This window comes from Macrobrachium nipponense, chromosome 14 (assembly GCF_015104395.2).
Source record: "Macrobrachium nipponense isolate FS-2020 chromosome 14, ASM1510439v2, whole genome shotgun sequence".
Classification (NCBI taxonomy): Eukaryota; Metazoa; Arthropoda; class Malacostraca; order Decapoda; family Palaemonidae; genus Macrobrachium; species Macrobrachium nipponense.
In genome coordinates, this window is record NC_087207.1 from 21,024,550 (window position 1) to 21,046,856 (window position 22,307).

Consider the following 22,307-nt stretch of genomic DNA (forward strand, 5'->3'; position numbering starts at 1 on the left):
ATATATATATATATGAGATATACTTATATACTATATAAAAGTAAATGTATGTGTCGTTACTGTTTGTGCCCTAGATTAAATTAATTTATGTGATTTATGTCAAGAAAATAATAATAAAATCGATATCTACATATAAAAGACTACAATGTTCGATAACATCATAAATAAGTGCTCAAAAAATATCACTATGTCACCATTTTTTCATTTATATATTTGTGTGTGTGTGTGTGTGAGAGAGAGAGAGAGAGAGAGAGAGAGAGAGAGAGAGAGAGAGAGAGAGAGAGAGAGAGAGATTTTCCACTTATTCTTTCTACTTTTATCTAGGTTCTTTGGCTACGAGTAACCTTAAGATTCTGACGTTTCAGTCATTACCAGCATCTGGAACTTGTTCAGAATCCGAAAAGTGTTGCCAGTTCCTGAGAATTTAATGAAATATCCTCAGCTACACAAAAAGAAAAAAAAATGCCTGGAAGAAAACAAAATGCCTGGAACCAAAACGAAATGCCTGGAAACAAAACAAAAATGCCTGGAACAAAACAAAATGCCTGGAAACAAAACAAAATTCCTGGGAACAAAAAAAAAATGCTTGGAACAAAAGAAAATTCCTGGAATTATAACAATATGCCTGGAGCAAAACAAAATGCCTGGAAACAAAAGCAATATGCCTGGAACAAAAAAAATACCTGGAAACATAAACAAAATGCCTGGAACAGCCTCACTGAGGATGTCGTGCAGTTGGAACTTCTGAGGTTCAAGCGAAGATGCAATGCATTACTGGCCAAATGCAATTCTCCTTGCACCGTAATATTCTAATTAAATTTTTCATTCGTTTATTTATCAGTTCGTTAATTTATCTGTTTATCTAATAACTGATCTCTTTCTGTATTTCCCATTACCTTCTGTTACTTGTTTCCAATGGACACCTTAGTTCTTCGGAAGCCTGAATTTCAAGTCAGTGGCTCCTTTGGTGGATTGTTCTATATGAATAGGGTTCATCTGTTGAATAGTTAATATAAAGATAATATTTTGTCGTGGGCTATTTTCGAAACACTCAGGGTAATGAAATCAACGATTTAATAAAAGCTTTATTTAAAAATATACGTTGTTGCTGAGTATAATGCACGCTTCATCGTTGTGCATATTTTGCATGAACACTCGAACACAAAACTCACTCGAACACAAAACTCCAGACCACAATGGACCAACAAGTAGGCCACAGAAATGGTAAATGACTTTATTTCAACATTATCTCAGTATCAAAAACCTAATTAATGAGTCTTTAGAGCTAGAGAGTGAATCACTCATCAGCATCCATCAAGTTGGTGTCTTTAAAAGCCACCAATTCAAGGGTCGGATGGCCTGTCATTGTCGCCTCAGTCGTTTCATGGGTCGTTCCACAGGGTGGCAGACCAAAAGTAGAGAGAAAGCAGTGGCCTGAACATAGTTATCTCTCAGACACTTATCTCCTTAGAGATAAGACACTGATTTGATTTGGTTGGTGATATCAAGGTTGTCTACCCAAGCACTGGGACACTTTCGTCCATTCAGCACTGGAGTGGATAGACTGCAAGCTCAAGGGATTCACAAAAATTAGGTCAGGAGTTGGAGAAAAAGGCTAAGAAATGGATGTAGGTAGTGGCCAAAGGAATGCTGATGAAGGCAATAAAAGGCAACAAAATTCTAAGAGAACTTCTGACTGCCGTTATGCAGATGACCTATTTAAGCTCTCGGGTGGAAATATAGCAAATGAGATGGACGATTTATCTTAAGATGTCACTCACTTGCGACTTGTTGTTTATTGCTAGTATTGCAAAATAATAATAAACTAAGTGCAAAAAAGTATAATAAATAAGAGAGGCAAAATTACTTATTTTCACACCACGCTATCCTGCAGTTATTCAGTTTACTAACTGTCACTCAGGCTGCCCCTGCAAAAAATTGATCAAAATTCCTCAGAAAGTGCAGTATTTCCGGAGCACATGAGTAAATAGATGCTTTTTCTGTATCACCCCCAAAGTAAGCTTTCACTGGTTTGGGGCAATCAATTGAAGCCTCTTGTGGGTTTCCTAGCTTGCACATTCTCTCAAAGACAGAGCAGGCTCTGGTCAAGAGCTGTGCACTTTCCCATTCACTTACATCTGTCACCTCTTCAAGTTCCTGGAAAAAGCAGTTCTTCAAAGCAAACCCTCCTTTTGAAGGGAGGGAAAACATCCGACTGTCCCAGTAAGTGAAACGGGCCTTGAGTTTCAGAGGTACCCAGCTCTCTGTCTTCAGAGCAGCCAAGATCATCTTGCAAGCAAGAAAAACATTTCTTTTGCATTCAGGGAGCATTTGCATAATCATTGTCTCGTTAGAGCCAAAGGACAGTCTCCATTCATCTCCATCTACTTTATTTAAATATATTTCAGTGAGTGAGCTGATACCTAGGCTACAATTAGGCTTAGGAAGGTTGTCTGGCCAAGGGGCTTTCACAGTAGGGACAAAATCAATGTTTACAAAGAGCATTGGGTACTTTGTACCTGACCATAAGAAAAACATTTCAATACCAACTTGGGTTTTCTTAATTCCAGGCATCATTAGCTTCAGTCTGCCTACGTTAGGATCCATTTCCATCAACGATTCTCGGGCAGTGAGGTAAAAACGATTCAAGAATTCTTCCCCATTTATAAATTCTCTGAGTTCCTCTTTTAAAACATGAACCTCTAGTTTCTTCTGATGACCACAAGCAACCACCTTATCATAATCCAAGTCTACAAGATTAGCTTCCAATTCACCGTCAGGTTTGGCCTGTATGTTATTCAGGATTAGATTGCAGTCATATTCGTCAGGACAATATAATCTGACATTATCCTCTGAACTTCCAACAAATTGTATTTCACCTTCAAATCTCTTGTCTTTCAGAGATATTCTTTTATTCAGATCCGAAAGTAATGCAGTGACAGAAGCTTTGATTTCTTGAGCTTCTCCAGTCTGGAAGTCAACAAGAATTTCATTAACAGCTTTTTCTACACCTTTTTTCCATATATTTGCAACATATTGGAAGCAATCTGTGAACAACTTTTCTTTACACTGAACATGATAATATCTAGACTCTACATTGCCAATAGGGTCCAACCCATAGAGTCTCAGATAAGTGTCATGAAAATCCAGGTAAGTATTACTGTCAGGCATCTCATTGTTATCTGTGGTCTTCAGCATCTCTGCAGTTGCTTTATGCCCAAACATAAAGGCATACTGAACAGGTAATATATCTGATGCATCGTTGACAAATGGGGATGCTCCACAGTCTAGAAGGTACACGACAGCAGAGGTTATGCCATTTTGAGCTGCGTGGTGCAGAGGCACAGTTTTGCAAAGCTCATCTAGTACCAAGTCGACTGCCACTTCGGCTACAGAGATAAGCAGATGCAAAAATAATGGCATTTCATCTTCACATGCAAACTTCAAACTCCTTTGGAATAGAAACTTCAGCTGGGAAGTGAAATTATTGCTGTTCCTGTTTTCCTTCCATGGGCACTGAGGATCAGAAAAAGTACCATGCAGAATATGGAACAGAGAACAGAAATGATCCTCTTCATTGGTGAGGTCCAACTTCTTCAGTGTTCTGGAAAGTTTTTCAACATAGGACAAGATGTTTCTCATCATACCTGAATACATCGCTGATGATGTCAATCTGACGTTCTCAGTTCCTTCTGCTAAGAGGATTTTCTCAAGGGATGCCATCCAGAAAGCAGGTGGATGCGATGGTATCTCTTCCTTTATCCTGGAATGTGCATCTAAAATGAAGCATAAGAAAAGCTTCCAGTCTTCTGATCCTAGTTTCAGTTTGTACTGTAAAAACAAAACCATGAGCAAAATGATGACTTGTTGGGTTTTCTGCTTCTCACTTTCATGTTTACTCTTCTCCATTCTCTTCTCAAGGATCCTGTACTCTTTTCCCAGCATGAACCTAGAGAACGTTTAATATAAAAAGTATGTCCATGAAAATTCTCAAATGTTGTCATCCTACAAAAGAACCAAATATAATAGATTCAATTTAAGATCATGACAATGTAAAGATAAACTGAGGTGCGAAGATAGGCAGAATGCCATGTAACCCTATTAACAAATAAACATAATGCTGAATAACCTAAGGTTGCATCCACACAGGAGTAAAACATGTTGCAAACACATATCGGTAACTTACAGCACACACACTTCAAACAGTTTGAGTACAAGTCAAAGACCTATTGGCACCCTAACCAGAGTTTGATGGGGCTACCTAACCTTTGCCAAAGATTTCTTCTCCACTTACAGTTGTTGATTTGTTTCCTATTTGTTTGTGATATTGCTGCAATAAGTTATGTGTATTTAAGACATGTTTCATTAAAGTGTGGATGCACCCTGGACTAACAAACTTACCTCCAATAACCGCATATCTTCTGGGAAAATATTAATGGATAGCTCTCTATCCTTGTTCTTCAAAAAGGGATTAGCATCCATATCCACAACCAGTCGAAAAGCAGTTGAATAACATGTGTTTGACAAGGCTGCTTCAAGAGCATTGCACCTACTGAAAGGATAGGTCCTGAGGAAGTTGCTGGCACCGGCCCTCCAGATGTACCAAGCTGTTAAAGTTAACCCATAGAGACTGGCAGTTACATAAAGTTGTGTTGGTGTCACATCATCAGGGCATTTGAATTGTGCTTCCCAGGGTTTCGACCCCCGTAAGCTTTTAATCAGGTTGGGAATGGCTTGTATCAGGATAAAATGGAGCTTTTGCACCTGGGCGTCTACATTTGGGATGTTCCGTAATGTATCAAGATCAGATTGAAGTTGATTGATGACAGCCTGAAATAATAAGAGAGAATTACTACATATGTAGCTTGGAGTTATGTACAACGTCCTCTTAGCTGTTTCAGAAATGCATCTGAAAGACTATTAAAAGTAAAACAGTTTTGCTGACGGTGGCTCCATAAGGGAGGAAGTTGCTGAAAGTTTTCTCAACTCCCAGCTGCCACTGGTAGCCATTCAAAACTGGGTTTATTTTCCTTCAACTGGGGTCATATAGTGCACGATATCATAGGCACAGGCATTCAATACTTACTCTTGTGACTACCATGGCTACCCATGTTGTAATATCTGGTGTCAGCCAAGCTACTTGCACGATCCCCAGTCCAGAGTCACTTGTAGTGAGAGGACACCCCGAAGCTAATAAGAGTGGCAATAGCGTTCTGTTATTCGTCGTTATGGCCAAAGGTAAGATATGCCTTCCGCAACTCCCCACAGGGTCGTACAAAACTGAGCTGGACACCAGTTTGCTGAAATTCTTGATGATTTCTAGTTTTATTCCTTGTATACTTCTATCCAAGGGTTCTTGGCTGGTGTCAAAGTGAATTTGACTTGAATTGTTATCAACTTCAAGTCCTACAGTTTGAGTTACCACACTTAGAAGGAGTATGTGTAGGAATGCGTCGTATCTGCTGTCCTGCAATACAAAATAGAAAACTGAATGCCAAAATCAGATTGGCAAATTAGCACCTCAAACATACCTTTTATATTGTTATATGTCAACAATAATATTACAATGGTTAATAAATGCATCCTAGATTTGTAGTTGATTTAAATAAAAAAGGCCATATAAATTTAGATATACTATTCATTTCACTCTCAAATGACTCATACTTCAGATGTCATTTTTACTCTGTTGCTGGAACCTTTTCCTCCTTCCTGGATATTAGCCCCTACTCAAAATTTTGATTTCCTCTTTTACACAAAAAAGGTGTTTTTCATTTCCACCGATGGTACAATTTAGTCTTACCATGTGAAAATATCTGACAAAGGCAGATTTTTGTGCAGGAATTATTTGCAATTGGAAGTAACCAGAACACAGTCAACTTGATATTACAACCTAACCTAACCTAACCTTAAATGAATAAGACAGAAATAAAGTTAAAAAGTCTCACATATATGCATGTTATAATGACCATCCTTTTGGGTAAAAACACCGTGCATGAAGTTTGTTTGGAATATAATCTTTCACCGAAAGTAATTAATGCAATGGATTTTTTGAAAAATTAGTGAAAGAGTGAATGGGCTCAACTTTAGATGATGCCAGAATGATCCAGTACATTAATAATTCACAGAGAGCTAGAGTAGATAAAGATAATCTCCTCGACTCATACGAGGAATTGATATCCAGGTACAAAAGGTCCAGAGTCAGGTGGTATATGGAGACAGAATATTGCAAGCAAGGTAAAACACTTAAAGTCTTGAAAATTAAAAAAAATATCTTCATTAGAAGGATTAGCAGGGCAAAGTTCTATTCAATGTTCATGGAGAAAAGCATATGAGCTACAACATTATACAGAACAAAAGGTACTGGTGGACAGCAGGGACAGATTTGAGGTTCTAGAGTAAGAAAACAGAAAAAAATATTCAGCTAAGAGGAGGATCCACCTTTGCACTCTTACCCACTACAGCATTTTCACCACTGAAAAATAATCCAGTCAAAATGCATTCTGAAACAATTTCTAAGTGCATAGAATTACTACCAAGAGCATTTCCAGACTTACATAAAATTGCGATTTAGTCCTCACCTGCAAGTCGGGTTTTCTTAGGTTCACGTACTTTTGCTTGTTCCGAGCAACATCCAGCGGCGTCTGGCACCTGTGGTTTTGAGCCACCACAAGGGCTCCAGTTTCTATGAGCATATCAGCTACTACCTCATTTCCAGCTTCCAGTGCTACATGAAGTATGGTGTTCCCTTTCTCATCCATGTAGTGCATCTCTGCAGCGCCATCCTTGATGCTCTTACGGAGACGCGAATTCTCCCACGCAGAAAAAACTTTTCCTCTTTTGACAAAGCCAGAGCCACTACATTCATACTGAGTCCTGCACTTATCCTGAAAATGGTACATAAGATGTCGTTAGCCTCTGATAAATTCTCCAAAAAATCAAGTCTTGAAATTAAGACAGTAATAAGCAACTGGAGAAGAGTGAAAGTCATCATCACCACACGGTTCCTTGTTTATCACCAGTAAGGGATAGATACATCACCTATATTGCTTCTAAATCATCCGAGATTCTACTGATGGTACTACATAAAAAGAAAGAGAAACATTTTAAGAGTTCCCGGAGCCAGGCCAGGTAGACACTAAGGCCCCAAGATGAATTAGGCTAGAATTGATGGGCTAGTGTGCAGTTCAAGTTAAAGGGAGGAGCTTCTGTCCTGTGATTGGAATATAATTTCTTTAATGCTGTTGTAGTACAATGTGGAACATAAAATGCACAGCCTAAATTTCAACAAGGAATATTCTAGTTCATGCATTTAGGAGATTATGTTGTAAGATTTGGTTTCCCCAACGTGAAATTAAATGCAGTTTACCTCGCACCCAATATGCCAAAAGCAAGTTCGAATGAAAATCAGTTTCAAGTTATGGTTGATAACCAACACACTACAAGGGATTAATAGAGTAAGATTCTGTCTTGACATAATTGAATCTATATTTCAGTTACCTAGATGCCGTGAGATGGGGAGCAATACCTTGTGAACTATGGATTTGAAAATGTCCTAAAATCGATCTACAATACAGTACTCACCAACGTAGACACTAGATGAGATTCAGGCCTCTCAAGATACAGTGACTGCTTCCTGAGCCACCAAAGACTGTCACTACTACCTGAAATACTGGCTACGTCTTCAGCTGTCAAGTTCTGCCATAAATTACTGAGCAAATCCCTCTCTGAAAACTTAGCCACAACAGCCTGAAGAGTGTGAATCCTGTTGGTGGACGCAGCTGCATGTAGGACAGAATAGCCAGTGTTGGCGTTGTAAGGGCATTCTCCTAAATCTAGAAGGTTGAGAACAATATTGGTATGTCCCATAGCAGCAGCTAGGAGAACGGGAGTTTTACCATCCCTGTTGTAAACATTAAGCTGGGCACCGTTGGAGAGCAGTAGCTGCACAGTTGTCACATGGCCCTCTCGTGCAGCGAGATGAAGCAGTGTGTTACCATCGCTGTTCTCATAATTGACATTAAACCCAGCCTGGAGGAGAATCTCAAGGACGTCATCATTCCCATTGAAAGCAGCGTGGTGGGCGCCAGTGTTTCCAGACTTGTTTAGGTTGTAGAGATCTGAACCAACTTTTATCAGAATCTTCATTATTGCCATTTTTCTCTTGATGGTGGCATGATGCAGCGGAGTGTGCTCTTTCGCATCTCTGAGAGTGACATCTGAACCATGAGCCAGGAGTATTTCAACACTTTCTTTGCAGGAACTATCAATGGCTCTGTGTAGAGGAGTTTCCCCATTCTTATTTAATGCATTAACACTGGCTCCACTTCCCAAAAGCAATTTGATGACAGGAACTCTTCCTTTGAGGGATGCGAGGTGACATGGCGTTTCTTCAAATCTGTTTTTGCAATTGACGTCTGATCCAGATGCTAGCAGATTTCTGACTTCCGCAGCATCACCTCTGAAAGCTGCCTCGTGAAGCCTTGTTCTACCTGTTACGAGAAAAAGGGAAGATGGACAATTCCTCCTCGCAAGGTTTTGAAACGGAATACGAGACATTACTAAATATAAGTTCCTTTATTCGCAACAGGAATGAATAAGAAATTTAATCAGAAACCAAGAGATTTTACATGAAATGTCTAATTCAAAGTCTCTATTATGCAAATACATTGACAAATACCCTGGCAGAATTTGGACCAAACTGTGGACATTAAATAATTTTTATTTATCAATTTCACCTTCACTTGGGTGTCACTAATGTAGAGGAAATAAAAAAAAAATAAACTTTAGTTTGGAAAAAGCTATTATCAAGAGTGAATATTGGCTAAAATTCTAATTTAAACATTAAAGTGAATTTGGACTCTGTTAACTTGGTTAATAAAAATGGAACAAGGCACAGACAAATCAATTTTAAGAAAATAATGAGCGAAATATTGTTAATGACGAGGAACTTGAACATAACGTGGAAATAAAGCATAATATATATTTACATAACAACTTACTCATACTGAAGCTTGGTCTTGAGGAAGGTATTATATATCACGATGCTGGACGTCAGTGCTTGGCCCGGAACTGTAACCAAATACGGGACCTGCCCTGAAAAAATCGGAGCACCATATCTTAAAAACTAACCACAAAGTCTTCTTTAAAAAAATCTCATTAGGTTTCTCACGCCCATATTTCCGGATATAGTCATCTTTGAACTCACCTAACCTAAACTAACCTACAGGCATGGAAAACGAAAAATGGGGCTGGTGCAATACCATAGTAGATTCACATCAACAGTGCAAATTTTGACGTCCAGTCCAGCCTCTTACGACGATCCTGATAAGCCAGTCACAGAGCTGGAAACTCTTAGTCTCTTGAGAGTTCACATGAGTTGGATCTATGTTCCATCTCAACTGAAGGATACGTCTTTCAGTAGAGGTGGAACATACATCCAGCCTATGTGAACTCTCGAGAGAGATTGGGAGTTCACATAGGCAGGATGTATGTTCCATCTCTCCTGAGGTATACATCTTTCAGGAGAGGTGGAACATATCTCCTGCCTATGTGAATTCTCGAGAGAGACTGAGAGTTCGCAAAGGCAGGCTGTATGTTCCATCTCTCCTGAGGTATATGTCTTTCAGGAAAGGATTTCCATCTCTCCTGAGGTATACGTCTTTCAGGAGAGGTGGCACATACATCCTGCCTATGTGAACTCACGAGAGAGACTGGGAGTTTTCAGCCCTGTGATTGGCTTATCAACAGCCAATCAGAAGTGCCGTAAGGGACTGGCCTAGACATCAGATGCACGGTTGATGTAAATCTAGTATACATCTCATAACTTTTTTCTGTCCTCCTTCAGATCTTAACAACTGCTGACGTTTGATGGCGGCAAATTGGTATGTTGATCATCCACCCTCCAGTCATCAAACATACCAAATTGCAGCCCTCTAGCCTCAGAAGTTCCTCAGGAGTTGTTAATTTTATTTCAGGCTCAAGTTACCTATAATCGTGCTTCTGGCAACGCTGCTGAACAGGCCACCACGTACGGCCGGCTGAGAAGAGGAGGTAAATGGAAATACAGATCTCTTATTAAAAATGAAATTAATAAATAGTGATCAAGGAAATGGAATAATCATAAAGCAAATCAAGTGAAGAATAAACAAGTATTCTTTGGAATTAAGGGGGAGGGGCGGCGTTTCTCCCTTATCTGATAAGAAATACTTGCCCCCTGTACTGAAGATATACAAAAATACTTAATCTCAAGAAGAATGTTGCCTTACAAAGCAGTTTTTGTCAAGCGCATAATTATCTATTTCGCTGTACTGATGCCCTCAATAGACGCTCCATCATGTGCCAATGAAGTAGTTTTAAAGCACCCCCTCCCCCACCTCCAACAAATCATTATGAATGGGAACCGAGGATGACAAAAAACAAATACGCCTACAGTCTCGCTATCCCCTTTCCCTAGTGAGCACCGTAGAGCATTGCGTGCAGACAAAATCAATGTAGCCACGGTTCTATAAATCATTTTTCTTTCTAAACTGCCCTTAGTAGCAGCTTCAGTTTTATTTAAACCAATATTCCTTGGAGTTGCTATGTGACAAAATGCTTGAGTTGTTACTGTAACAAACGTAGAGAGAGAGAGAAGAGAGAGAGAGAGAGAGAGATTTATAAATGTAGTCTCCCAGCCAACTGTTGAGTTGCACATGGATGAGGCAGTCATGGTCGACTATACGTAATCAAATAAAAGCGTATTTATATCCTAAATATTTTTAATCGTTTGTTAATTAACGAGTTACTTATTTAATCTTTTCTTTGTGGAGGCACGGCATCACGTCGCAGTTCCCTATCACTTATAAACGAAAGATAAAAAGAATGAAAAAAAAAAATGTCTGAACGATATCCTTATTGGTCTGTAGCACTGCAATATACATCTTAGCAAACACCTACCTCATTCCGCCTTGACGGGAGTGATGGGAAGCACCATTGTACACACAACAAAGATATTATAATAATACGATATATGACAAAGCGCTAATCTAACGAGATACGTAATATAATGCACATTAAAGACAGTTTAATTTGTATCACACCACGCAAGATACGTCAGCACCGTGTCGGGTTTACGAGTGGCCCTCAGTGACGCAGGATGACCAACCGGGACTTCAAGATGATAACGTCTTCTCTTTCACAAAACGACTAATTTAACAGTCCTGTTTAGTATTTATTTGCTACGTCATAATAATGTAGTATTATTCTATTGGGAAATATATATACTTCTTTGAGATATTTGCATAAGAAATTAATAAACTCTAGGAAGTGGCTGTGTACCGGATGTCAAAACGGGTGGCAGCTGAATGCTGGTGGGAGGGGCGTACTTTGGCATGGAACGTTTTGCGTCCCTCACAAGAGAGAGAGAGAGAGAGACGAGAGAGGAGGGAGTGGAGGGAGAGAGAGAGGAGGGAAGATGGAGATTGAGGACGAGAGAGAGAGAGAGAGTGGTCACGAAATGTTTGGTTGCGAGAGAGTGGATTGGACACAAAACGTTCGTGCCAGGCATCGGCTTAAGCCCCTCCCACCAGCATTAATGGCTGCCACCCGTTTTGACATCCGGTTCACAGCCACTTCCTAGAGTTTATTAATTTCTTATTCAAATATCTCAAATAAATATATAGATCTTCCAATAGAACAATACCACATTATTATGACTTAGCAAATAAATACTAAACAGGACTGTTAAATCACTCGTTTTGTGAAAGAGAAGACATTAGCATCTTGATGTCGCGGTTGGTCATACTGCGTCACTAGGGGCCACTCGTAAACTCGAAACGGTGCTAACGTATCTTACGTGGTGTGATACAAATTAAACTGTCTTTAATGTGCATTATATGTCGTATCTCGTTAGATTAGTGTTTTGCCATATATCGTATTATTATAATACCTTTGTTGTGTTTAAAATGGTGCTTCCCATCACTCCCACCAAGGCGGAATGAGGTAGGTGTTTGCTAAGATGTATATATATTGCTTTCTTTTGATCTCGTTTATGAGTGATAGGGAACAGCGACGTGACTGTCGTACCTCCACAAAGAAAAGATTAAATAAGGAACTCGTTAATTAACAAACGATTAAAAATATTTAGGATATAAATACGCTTTTATTTGATACGTATAGTCGATCATGACTGACTCATCCATGTGCAACTCAACAGTTGGCGGGGAGAACACATTTATAAATTCTCTCTCTCTCTCTCTCTCTACGTTTGTTACAGTAACAACTCAACCATTTTGTCACATAGCAACACCAGGGAATATTGGTTTAAATAAAACTGAAGCCGCTACTAAGGGCAGTTTAGAAAGAAAAATGATTTATAGAACCGTGGCTACATTGATTTTGTCTGCACGCAATGCTCTACGGTGCTCACTAGGGAAAGGGAATAATGCGAGACTGTAGGCGTATTTGTTTCTTTTGCCATCCTCGGTTCCCATTCATAATGATTTGTTTGGGGGTGGGGGGGGGGTGCTTGAAAACTACGTGATTGGAACATGATGGAGCGTCTATTGAGGGCATCAGTACAGCGAGAAAGATAATTGTGAGCTTGACAAAAGCTGCTTTGTAAGGCAACATTCTTCTTGAGATTAATGTAGTTTTGTATATCTTCAGTACAGGGGGCAAGTATTTCTTATCAGATAAAGGAGAAACGCCGCCCTTCCCCCTTAATTCCAAACAATACTTGTTTATTCTTCACTTGATTTGCTTTAGGAGTTGCTCATGAACAAATTCCTTATGATTATTCTATTTCCTTGATCACTATTGATTAATTTATTTTTTAATAAGAGATGTATTTCCATTTACCTCCTCTTCTCAGCCGGCCGTACGTGGTGGCCTGTTCAGTAGCGTTGCCAGAAGCACGATTAATGGGTAACTTGAGCCTGAAATAAAATCATATAACAACTCCTGAGGCTAGAGGGCTGCAATTTGGTATGTTTGATGACTGGAGGGTGGATGATCAACATACCAATTTGCCGCCATCAAACGTCAGCAGTTGTTAAGATCTGAGGGAGGACAGAAAAAAGTTATGAGATGTATACTAGATTCACATCAACCGTGCATCTGATGTCTAGGCCAGTCCCTTACGACACTTCTGATTGGCTGTTGATAAGCCAATCACAGGGCTGAAAACTCTCAGTCTCTCTCTCGAGAGAGTTCACATTGGCAGGATGTATGCTCCACCTCTCCTGAAAGACGTATGTCTCAGGAGAGATGGAACTGAGATCAAACCCATGTGGACTCTCTCGAGAGACTAAGAGTTTCCAGCTCTGTGACTGGCTTATCAGGATCGTCGTAAGAGGCTGGCCTGGACGTCAAATGCAATGTTGATGTGAATCTACTATAGTATTACACCAGCCCCATTTTTCGTTTTCCATGCCTGTAGGTTAGTTTAGGTTAGGCGAGTTCAAAGGTGACTACTGTTTTGTCGTCATTATTTTGGGTCTGGTTTAGTTATATGACCCATACGACAATTCTTCACTCTTACCTGTAGGTAGAGGGAAAGATGGTGTTTTAGTATTGGAGGTAATATTCCATTTCTCGTCGCCGAGGTTCCGGGATGAAGGGCGATAATAAAGCAATATGTTCTGGCTTGAGTTTATTGGCTAAACTACATTGAAGAAGGCGGGTTGTTGAATATACAAAATACAATAAGCGTATATAATAGAATCATAACAAACATATCAGCATCGAAGCTCTATACACAATAAAGAATCATATCCTGCATACATGAGATAGAATTTATAAGATCGAACCCTCTGTGTCGGACTCGATACTAACACAATAATAATTGGTTATACTTATAACATTTACGCATTATGCAACACAGTGCAATAGCTCTGAACAGAACGTGTCTGCGGAGCTAAGATTTCCCGCGCTCGTTACATAACGTCTTGCATACATAACAACTACTTCCGGTAATTTGGGCATGGGAAACATAATAAGATATTTGTTTTAAGAAGATTCTGTGGTTAGTTTTTAAGATATGGTGCTCCGATTTTTTCAGGGCAGGTCCGGTATTTGGTTACAGTTCCGGGCCAAGCACTGACGTCCAGCGTCGTGATATATAAAACCTTCCTCAAGACCAACCTTCATTATGAGTAAGATGTTATGTAAATATATATTATGCTTTGTTTCCACGTTATGTTCAAGTTCCTCGTCATTAACAATATTTCGTTCATTATTTTCTTAAAATTGATTTGTCTGTGCCCTTGTTCCGTTTTAATAGAGTGCAAATTCACTTTAATGTTTAAATTAGAATTTTAGTTCTATTTTCTATTGGAGCAAAAACTCTAATTAAGTAATGTTTAGCTAGTATTCACTCTTGATAATAGTTTTTCCAAATTAAAGTTTATTTTTTTTATTTATTTCCTCTGCATTAGTGACACCCAATTGAAGGTGAAATGGACAAATAAAAATTATTTATTGCTTTTGTTATTTCCTTAATGTCCATAGTTTGGTCCAAATCCTGCAAGGGTATTTGTCAATGTATTTGCATAATACAGGCTTTGAATTAGACATTTCATGTAAAATCTCTTGGTTTCTGATTAAATTTCTTATTCATTCCTGTTGCAAATAAAGAAACTTATATCTAGCAATGTCTCGTATTCCGTTTCAAAACCATGCGAGGAATTGTCCATCTTCCCTTTTTTTCATAACAGGTAGAACAAAGCTTCACGAGGCAGCTTTTAGAGGTGATGCTATAGAAGTAAGAGATCTGTTGGCATCTGGATCAGACGTCAATTGCAAAAACAGATTTGAAGAAACGCCATGTCACCTCGCATCCCTCAAAGGAAGAGTTCCTGTCATCAAATTGCTTTTGGGAAGTGGAGCCAGTGTTAATGCATTAAATAAGAATGGGGAAACTCCTCTACACAGAGCCATTGATAGTTCCTGCAAAGAAAGTGTTGAAATACTCCTGGCTCATAGTGCAGATATCACTCTTAGAGATGCGAAAGAGCACACTCCGCTGCATCATGCCACCATCAAGAGAAAAAAGGAAATAATGAAGATTCTGATAAAAGTTGGTTCAGATCTCTACAACCTAAACAAGTCTGGAAACACTGGCGCCCACCGCGCTGCTTTCAATGGGAATGATGACGTCCTTGAGATTCTCCTCCAGGCTGGGTTTAATGTCAATTATGAGAACAGCGATGGTAACACACTGCTTCATCTCGCTGCACGAGAGGGCCATGTGACAACTGTGCAGCTACTGATCTCCAACAATGCGCAGCTTAATGTTTGCAACAGCAATGATAAAACTCCCGTTCTCCTAGCTGCTGCTATGGGACATACCAATATTGTTGTCAACCTCCTTGATTTGGGAGCATGCCCTTACACCAACACTGGCTATTCTGTCCTACATGCAGCTGCGTACACCAACAGGATTCACACTCTTAAGGCTGTTGTGGCTAAGTTTTCAGAGAGGGATTTGCTCAGTAATTTATGGCAGAACTTAACAGCTGAAGACGTAGCCAGTATTTCAGGTAGTAGTGACAGTTTTTGGTGCCTCAGGAAACAGTCACTGTATCTTGAGAGGCCTGAATCTCATCTAGTGTCTACTTTGGTAAGTACTGTATGGTAGAACGATTTTAGGACATGTTCAAATCCATAGATCACAAGGTATTGCTCCCCATCTCACAGCATCTAGGTAACTGAAATATAGATTCAGTTATGTCAAAACAGAATCTTACTCTATTAATCCCTTGGAGTGTGTTGGTTATCAACCATAACTTGAAACTGAATTGCATTTAATTTCATGTTGGGGAACCCAAATCTTACAACATAGACTATTTCGATGAGTATAATTTCCGAAATACATGAACTAGAATATTCCTTGTTGAAATTTACGCTGTGCCTTTTATGTTGCACATTGTACTACAACACTTTAAAGAAATTATATTCCAAACATAAGACAGAAGCTCCTCCCTTTAACTTGAACTGCACACTAACCCATCAATTCTAACGTAATCTATTTTGGGACCCTAGTTTCTATCTGACTTGGCTCAGGGAACGCTTAAAATGTTCTCTTTCTTTTTATGTATTACCATCAGTAGAATCTCGGATGATATAGAAGCAATATAGGTGATGTATCCCTTACTGGTGATAAACAGGGAACCATGTGGTGATGATGATTTTCACTTTTCTCCAGTTGCTTATTACTGTCTTATTTTCAAGACTTGATTTTTTAGAGAATTTTTCAGAGGCTAACTACATCTTACGTATCATTTCCAGAAAGAGTGCAGGTCTCGGTATGAAGGTAGTGGCTCTGCCTTTGTCAAAAGAGGAAGAGTTTTTTCCGTGTGGGAGCAATCGCGTCTCTTTAAGAGCATCAAGGATGGTGCTGCAGAGATGCACTACATGGATGAGAAAGGGAACACCATACTTCATGTAGCACTGGAAGCTGGAAATGAGGTTGTAGCTGATATGCTCATAGAAACTGGAGCCCTTGTGGTGGCTCAAAACCACAAGGGCCAGACACCGCTGGATGTTGCTCTGAACAAACAAAAGTATGTGAACCTTAGAAAACCCGACTTGCAGGTGAGGGCTAAATCGCAATTTTATGTAAGTCTGGAAATACTCTTGGTAGTAATTCTATGCACTTAGAAATTGTTTCTGAATGCATTTTGAATTGGATTATTTTTCATTGGTGAAAATCCTGTAGTGGGTCAGAGTGCAAAGGTGGATCCTCCTCTTAGCTGAATATTTTTTTCTGTTTTCTTACTCTAGAACCTCAAATCTGTCCCTGCTGTCCACCAGTACCTTTTGTTCTGTATAATGTTGTAGCTCATATGCTTTTCTCCATGAACATTGAATAGAACTTTGCCCTGCTAATCCTTCTAATGAAGATATTTTTTTTAATTTTCAAGACTTTAAGTGTTTTACCTTGCTTGCAATATTCTGTCTCCAAATACCACCTGACTCTGGACCTTTTGTACCTGGATATCAATTCCTCGTATGGGTCGATGAGATTATCTTTATCTACTCCAGCTCTGTGTGAATTATTAATGTACTGGATCATTCTGCTTTCGTTCGAAGTTAAGTCCGTTCACTCTTTCACTAGTTTTTCATAGAATCCATTGCATTAATCACTTTTTGGTGAAAGACTCCTATTTAAAACAAACTTCATGCACGGTGAGACTTCTTAATTTTATTTCTATCTTACTTATTTAATATCAAGTTGACTGTGTTCTGGTTACATCCAATTGCAAATAATTCCCTCACAAAAATCTGCCTTTGCCAGATATTTTCACATGATGAGACTAAATAGTACCATCGGTGGAAATGAAAAACACTTTCTTTTGTAAAAAGAAATCAAAATTTTGAGTAGGGGCTAATATCCAGGAAGGAGGAAAAGGTTCCAACAACAGAGTAATAATGACATCTGAAGTATGAGTCATTTGAGAGTGAAATGAATAGTATATCTAAATTTATATGGCCTTTTTTTTTAATTAACTACAAATCTAGGATGCATTTATTAACCATTTGTAATATTATTGTTGACATAAAACAATATGAGAGGTCTGTTTGAGGTGCTAATTTGCCAATCGGATTTTGACATTCAGTTCTTTATTTTCTATTTTGTATTGCAGGACAGCAGATATGACGCATTCCTACACATACTCCTTCTAAGTGTGGTAACTCAAACAGTAGGACTTGAAGTTGATAACAATTCAAGTCAAATTCACTTTGACAACAGCCAAGATACCTTGGATAGAAGTATACTAGGAATAAAACTAGAAATCATCAAGAATTTCAGCAAACTGGTGTCCAGCTCAGTTTTGTACGACCCTGTGGGGAGTTGTGGAAGGCATATCTTACCTTTGGCCATAACGACGAATAACGGGATGCTATTGCCACTCTTATTAGCTTCGGGGTTTCCTCTCACTACAAGTGACTCTGGACTGGGGATCGTGCAAGTAGCTTGGCTGACACCAGATATTACAACATGGGTAGTCATGGTAGTTACAAGAGTAAGTATTGGATGCCCTTGCCTATGAAAAATCATGTAGTATATGAACCCAGTTGAAGGAAAATGAACCCAGTTTTGAATGGTTACTAGTGGCAGCTGGGAGTTGAGAAAACTTTCTGCAACCTCATCCTTTATGGAGCCACCGTTAGGAAAACTGTTTTACTTTTCATAGTCTTTCAGATGCATTTATGAAACAGCTAGAAGAACAACATAAATCCAAGCTGTGCATGTAGTAATTCTCTCCTATTATTTCAGGCTGTCATCAATCAACTTCAGTCTGATCTTGATGCATTAAAGATCATCACAAATGTAGACCCTCATGAGAAAAGCATGCTTGATATCCTGATACGAGCCATTTCCAACCTGATTAAAAGCTTATGGGGGTCGAAACCCTGGGAAGCACAATTCAAATGCCCTGATGATGTGACACCAACACAACTTTATGTAACTGCCAGTCTCTATGGGGTAACTTTAACAGCTTGGTACATCTGGAGGGCCGGTGCTAGCAACTTCCACAGGACCTGTCCTTTCTGTAGGTGCAATGCTCTTGAAGGAGCCTTGTCAAACAAGTGTTATTCAACTGCTTTTCGACTGGTTGTGGATATGGATGCTAATCCCTTTTTGAAAAACAAGGATAGAGAGGTATCTATTAATATTTTCCCAGAAGATATGCAGTTATTGGAGGTAAGTTTGTTTGTCCAGGGTACATCCACATTACAATGAAACATGTCTTAAATACACATAACTTATTGCAGCAATATCACAAAAAATAGAAAACAAATCAACGTGTAAGTGGAGAACAAATATTTGGCAAATGTTGGATAACCCCATTAAACACTGGTTAGGGTGCCAATAGGCCGTTGACTTGTACCCAAACTGTTTGCAATTTGTGCGCGATAAGTTACTGATATGTGTTTGTAACATGTTTTACTCTAGTGTGGATGTAACCTTAGGTTATTCAGCATTATGTTTATTTGTTAATTAGGTGAAATGACATTCTGCCTATCTTTGCACCTCATTTTATCTTTATGTATTCATGATCTTAAATTATATCTGACATATTTGGTTTTTTTGTAGGATGAAATTTGAGAATTTTCACGGACATACTTTTTATATTAAACGTTCTCTAGGTCATGCTGGGAAAAGAGTACCGGATCCTTGAGAAGAGAATGGAGAAGAGTAAACATGAAAGTGAGAAGCAGAAAATCCAACAAGTCATCATTTTGCTCATGGTTTTGTTTTTACAGTACAAACTGAAACAAGGGTCAGAAGACTGGAAGATTTTCTTATGCTTCATTTTAGATGCACATTCCAGGATAAAGGAAGAGATACCATCGCATCCATCTGCTTTCTGGATGGCATCCCTTGAGAAAATACTCTTAGCAGAAGGAACTGAGAACGTCAGATTGACATCATCAGCGATGTATTCAGGTATGATGAGAAACATCTTGTCCTATGTTGAAAAACTTTCCAGAACACTGAAGAAGTTGGACCTCACCAATGAAGAGGATCATTTCTGTTCTCTGCTTCATATTCTGCACGGTACTTTTTCTGATCCTCAGTGCCCATGGAAGGAAAACAGGAACAGCAACAATTTCACTTCCCAGCTGAAGTTTCTATTCCAAAGGAGTTTGAAGTTTGCATGTGAAGATGAAATGCCGTTATTTTTGCATCTGCTTATCTCTGTAGCCGAAGTGGCAGTCGACTTGGTACTAGATGAGCTTTGCAAAACTGTGCCTCTGCACCACGCAGCTCAAAATGGCATAACCTCTGCTGTCGTGTATCTTTTAGACTGTGGAGCATCCCCAACTCTCAAAGATGCATCAGATATATTACCTGTTCAGTATGCCTTTATGTTTGGGCATAAAGCAACTGCAGAGATACTAAAGACCACAGATAACAATGAGATGCCTGACAGTAATACTTACCTGGATTTTCATGACACTTATCTGAGACTCTATGGGTTGGACCCGAGTGGCAATGTAGAGTCTAGATATTATCATGTTCAGTGTAAAGAAAAGTTGTTCACAGATTGCTTCAAGTATGTTGAAAATATATGGAAAAAAGAAGGTGTAGAAAAAGCTGTTAATGAAATTCTTGTTGACTTCCAGAATGGAGAAGCTCAAGAAATCAAAGCTTCTGTCACTGCATTACTTTCGGAGCTGAATAAAAGAATATCTCTGAAAGATAAGAGATTCGAGGGTGAAATACAATTTGTTGGAAGTTCAGAGGATAATGTCAGACTATATTGTCCTGACGAATATGACTGCAATCTAATCTTGAGTAACATACAGGCCAAACCTGACGGTGAATTGGAAGCTAATCTTGTAGACTTGGATTACGAGAAGGCGGTTGCTTGTGGTCATCAGAAGAAACTAGAGGTTCGTGTTTTAAGAGAAGAACTCAAAGAATTTATAAGTGGGGAAGAATTCTTGAATCGTTTTTACCTCACTGCCCGAGAATCGTTGATGGAAATGGATCCTAATGTAGGCAGACTGAAGCTAATGATGCCTGGAATTAAGAAAACCCAAGTTGGTATTGAAATCTTTTTCTTATGGTCTGGTACAAAGTACCCAATGCTCTTTGTAAACATTGATTTTGTCCCTACTGTGAAAGCCCCTTGGCCAGACAACCTTCCTAAGCCTAATTGTAGTCTAGGTAGCAGCTCACTCGCTGAAATATATTTGAATAAAGTAGATGGAGATGAATGGAGACTGTCCTTTGGCTCTAAAGAGACAATGATTATGCAAATGCTCCCTGAATGCAAAAGAAATGTTTTTCTTGCCTGCAAGATGATCTTGGCTGCTCTGAAGACAGAGAGCTGGGTACCTCTGAAGCTCAAGGCCCATTTCACTTACTGGGACAGTCGGATGTTTTCCCTCCCTTCAAAAGGAGGGTTTGCTTTGAAGAACTGCTTTTTCCAGGAACTTGAAGAGGTGACAGATGTAAGTGAATGGGAAAGTGCACAGCTCTTGACAAGAGCCTGCTCTGTCTTTGAGAGAATGTGCATCCTAGGAAGCCCACAAGAGGCTTCAATTGATTGCCCCAAACCAGTGAAAGCTTACTTTGGGGGTGATACGGAAAAGGCATCTATTTACTCATGTGCCCCTGAAATACTGCACTTTCTGAGGAATTTTGATCAATTTTTGGCGGGGACACCCTGAGTGACAGTTAGTAGGCTGAATAACTGCAGGATAGCATGGTGTGAAAAGAAGTAATTTTGCATTTCTTATTTATTATACTTTTTTTGCACTTAGTTTATTATTATTTTACAATATTGTTTACTAGCAATAAACAACAAGTCGCAAGTGAGTGACATCTTAAGATAAATCGTCCATCTCATTTGCTATATTTCCACGCGAGAGCTTTAATAGGTCATCTGCATAACGGCAGCCAGAAGTTCTCTTGGAATTTTGTTGCCTTTTATTGCCTTCATCAGCATTCCTTTGGCCACTACCTGCATCCATTTCTTAGCCTTTTTCTCCAACTCCTGACCTGTTTAACTATTACTTCTTGGTGCAACTGTGGAAGTTTCTCTCAGTTCCTTCTTTTTGTGAATCCCTTGAGCCTGCAGTCTATCCACTCCAGCGCTGAATGGACGAAAGTGTCCCAGTGCTTGGCTCGACAACCTTAATATCACCAACCAAATCAAATCAGTGGCTTTCTGTCTACTTTTGGTCTGCCACCCCGTGGAACGACCCATGAAACGACTGAGGCGACAATGACAGGCCATCCGACCCTTGAATTGATGGCTTTTGAAGACACCAACTTGATGGATGCTCATCAGTGATTCACTCTCTTGCTCTAAAGACTCATTAATTAGGTTTTTGATACTGAGATAATGTTGAGATAAAGTCATTTACCATTTCTGTGGCATACTTGTTGGTCCACTGTGGTCTGTAATCGCTTCTATATTTGTTTTGAGATGTGTCATCCATCTAAAAGTACAACTTATTTTGTGTTCCAGTGTTCATGCAACTATGTACAACGATGGAGTATACATGATACTGAGCAACAACGTATATTTTTAAATAAAGCTTTTATTAAATAGTTGATTTCATTACCCTGAGTGTTTCGAAAATAGCCCAGGACAAAATATCATCTTTCATATTTATATTAACTATTGAAAAGATGAACCCTATTCATATGGACAATCCCACCAAAGAAGCCACTGACTTGAAATTCAGGCTTCCGAAGAACTAAGGTGTCCATTGGAAACAAGTAACAGAAGGTAATGGGAAATACAGAAAGAGATCCGTTATTAGAGAAACATAAATTAACGAATTGATGAATAAATGAATGA

The 22,307-nt window shown here is 39.1% G+C and overlaps 2 protein-coding genes across 3 annotated transcripts; one reads left to right on the top strand and one right to left on the bottom strand.

Moving 5' to 3' along the window:
• Positions 1 to 1,072: 1,072 nt before the first annotated feature.
• LOC135226165 (uncharacterized) lies at positions 1,073 to 11,331 on the bottom strand. The gene is made up of 7 exons (XM_064265606.1): positions 10,936 to 11,331; positions 9,000 to 9,093; positions 7,582 to 8,489; positions 6,579 to 6,884; positions 5,087 to 5,467; positions 4,371 to 4,830; positions 1,073 to 3,962 (listed from the first exon to the last, which is right to left on the bottom strand). Exons 2-7 carry the CDS (start codon positions 9,001 to 9,003, stop codon positions 1,918 to 1,920), a joined length of 4,104 nt encoding a protein of 1,367 aa, XP_064121676.1. The 5' UTR covers positions 9,004 to 9,093; positions 10,936 to 11,331; the 3' UTR covers positions 1,073 to 1,917.
• Positions 11,332 to 11,801: 470 nt separating this feature from the next.
• LOC135226379 (uncharacterized) lies at positions 11,802 to 22,052 on the top strand. Of its 2 annotated transcripts, none has more exons than XM_064265854.1 (7): positions 11,802 to 11,979; positions 14,039 to 14,144; positions 14,694 to 15,598; positions 16,267 to 16,572; positions 17,625 to 18,005; positions 18,260 to 18,688; positions 19,135 to 22,052. In XM_064265854.1, exons 2-7 carry the CDS (start codon positions 14,129 to 14,131, stop codon positions 21,166 to 21,168), a joined length of 4,071 nt encoding a protein of 1,356 aa, XP_064121924.1. In that variant the 5' UTR covers positions 11,802 to 11,979; positions 14,039 to 14,128; the 3' UTR covers positions 21,169 to 22,052. The 2 variants fall into 2 exon arrangements, with proteins under 2 accessions (XP_064121924.1, XP_064121925.1); XM_064265855.1 differs by having other exon boundaries at positions 14,039 to 14,132.
• Positions 22,053 to 22,307: the final 255 nt, after the last annotated feature.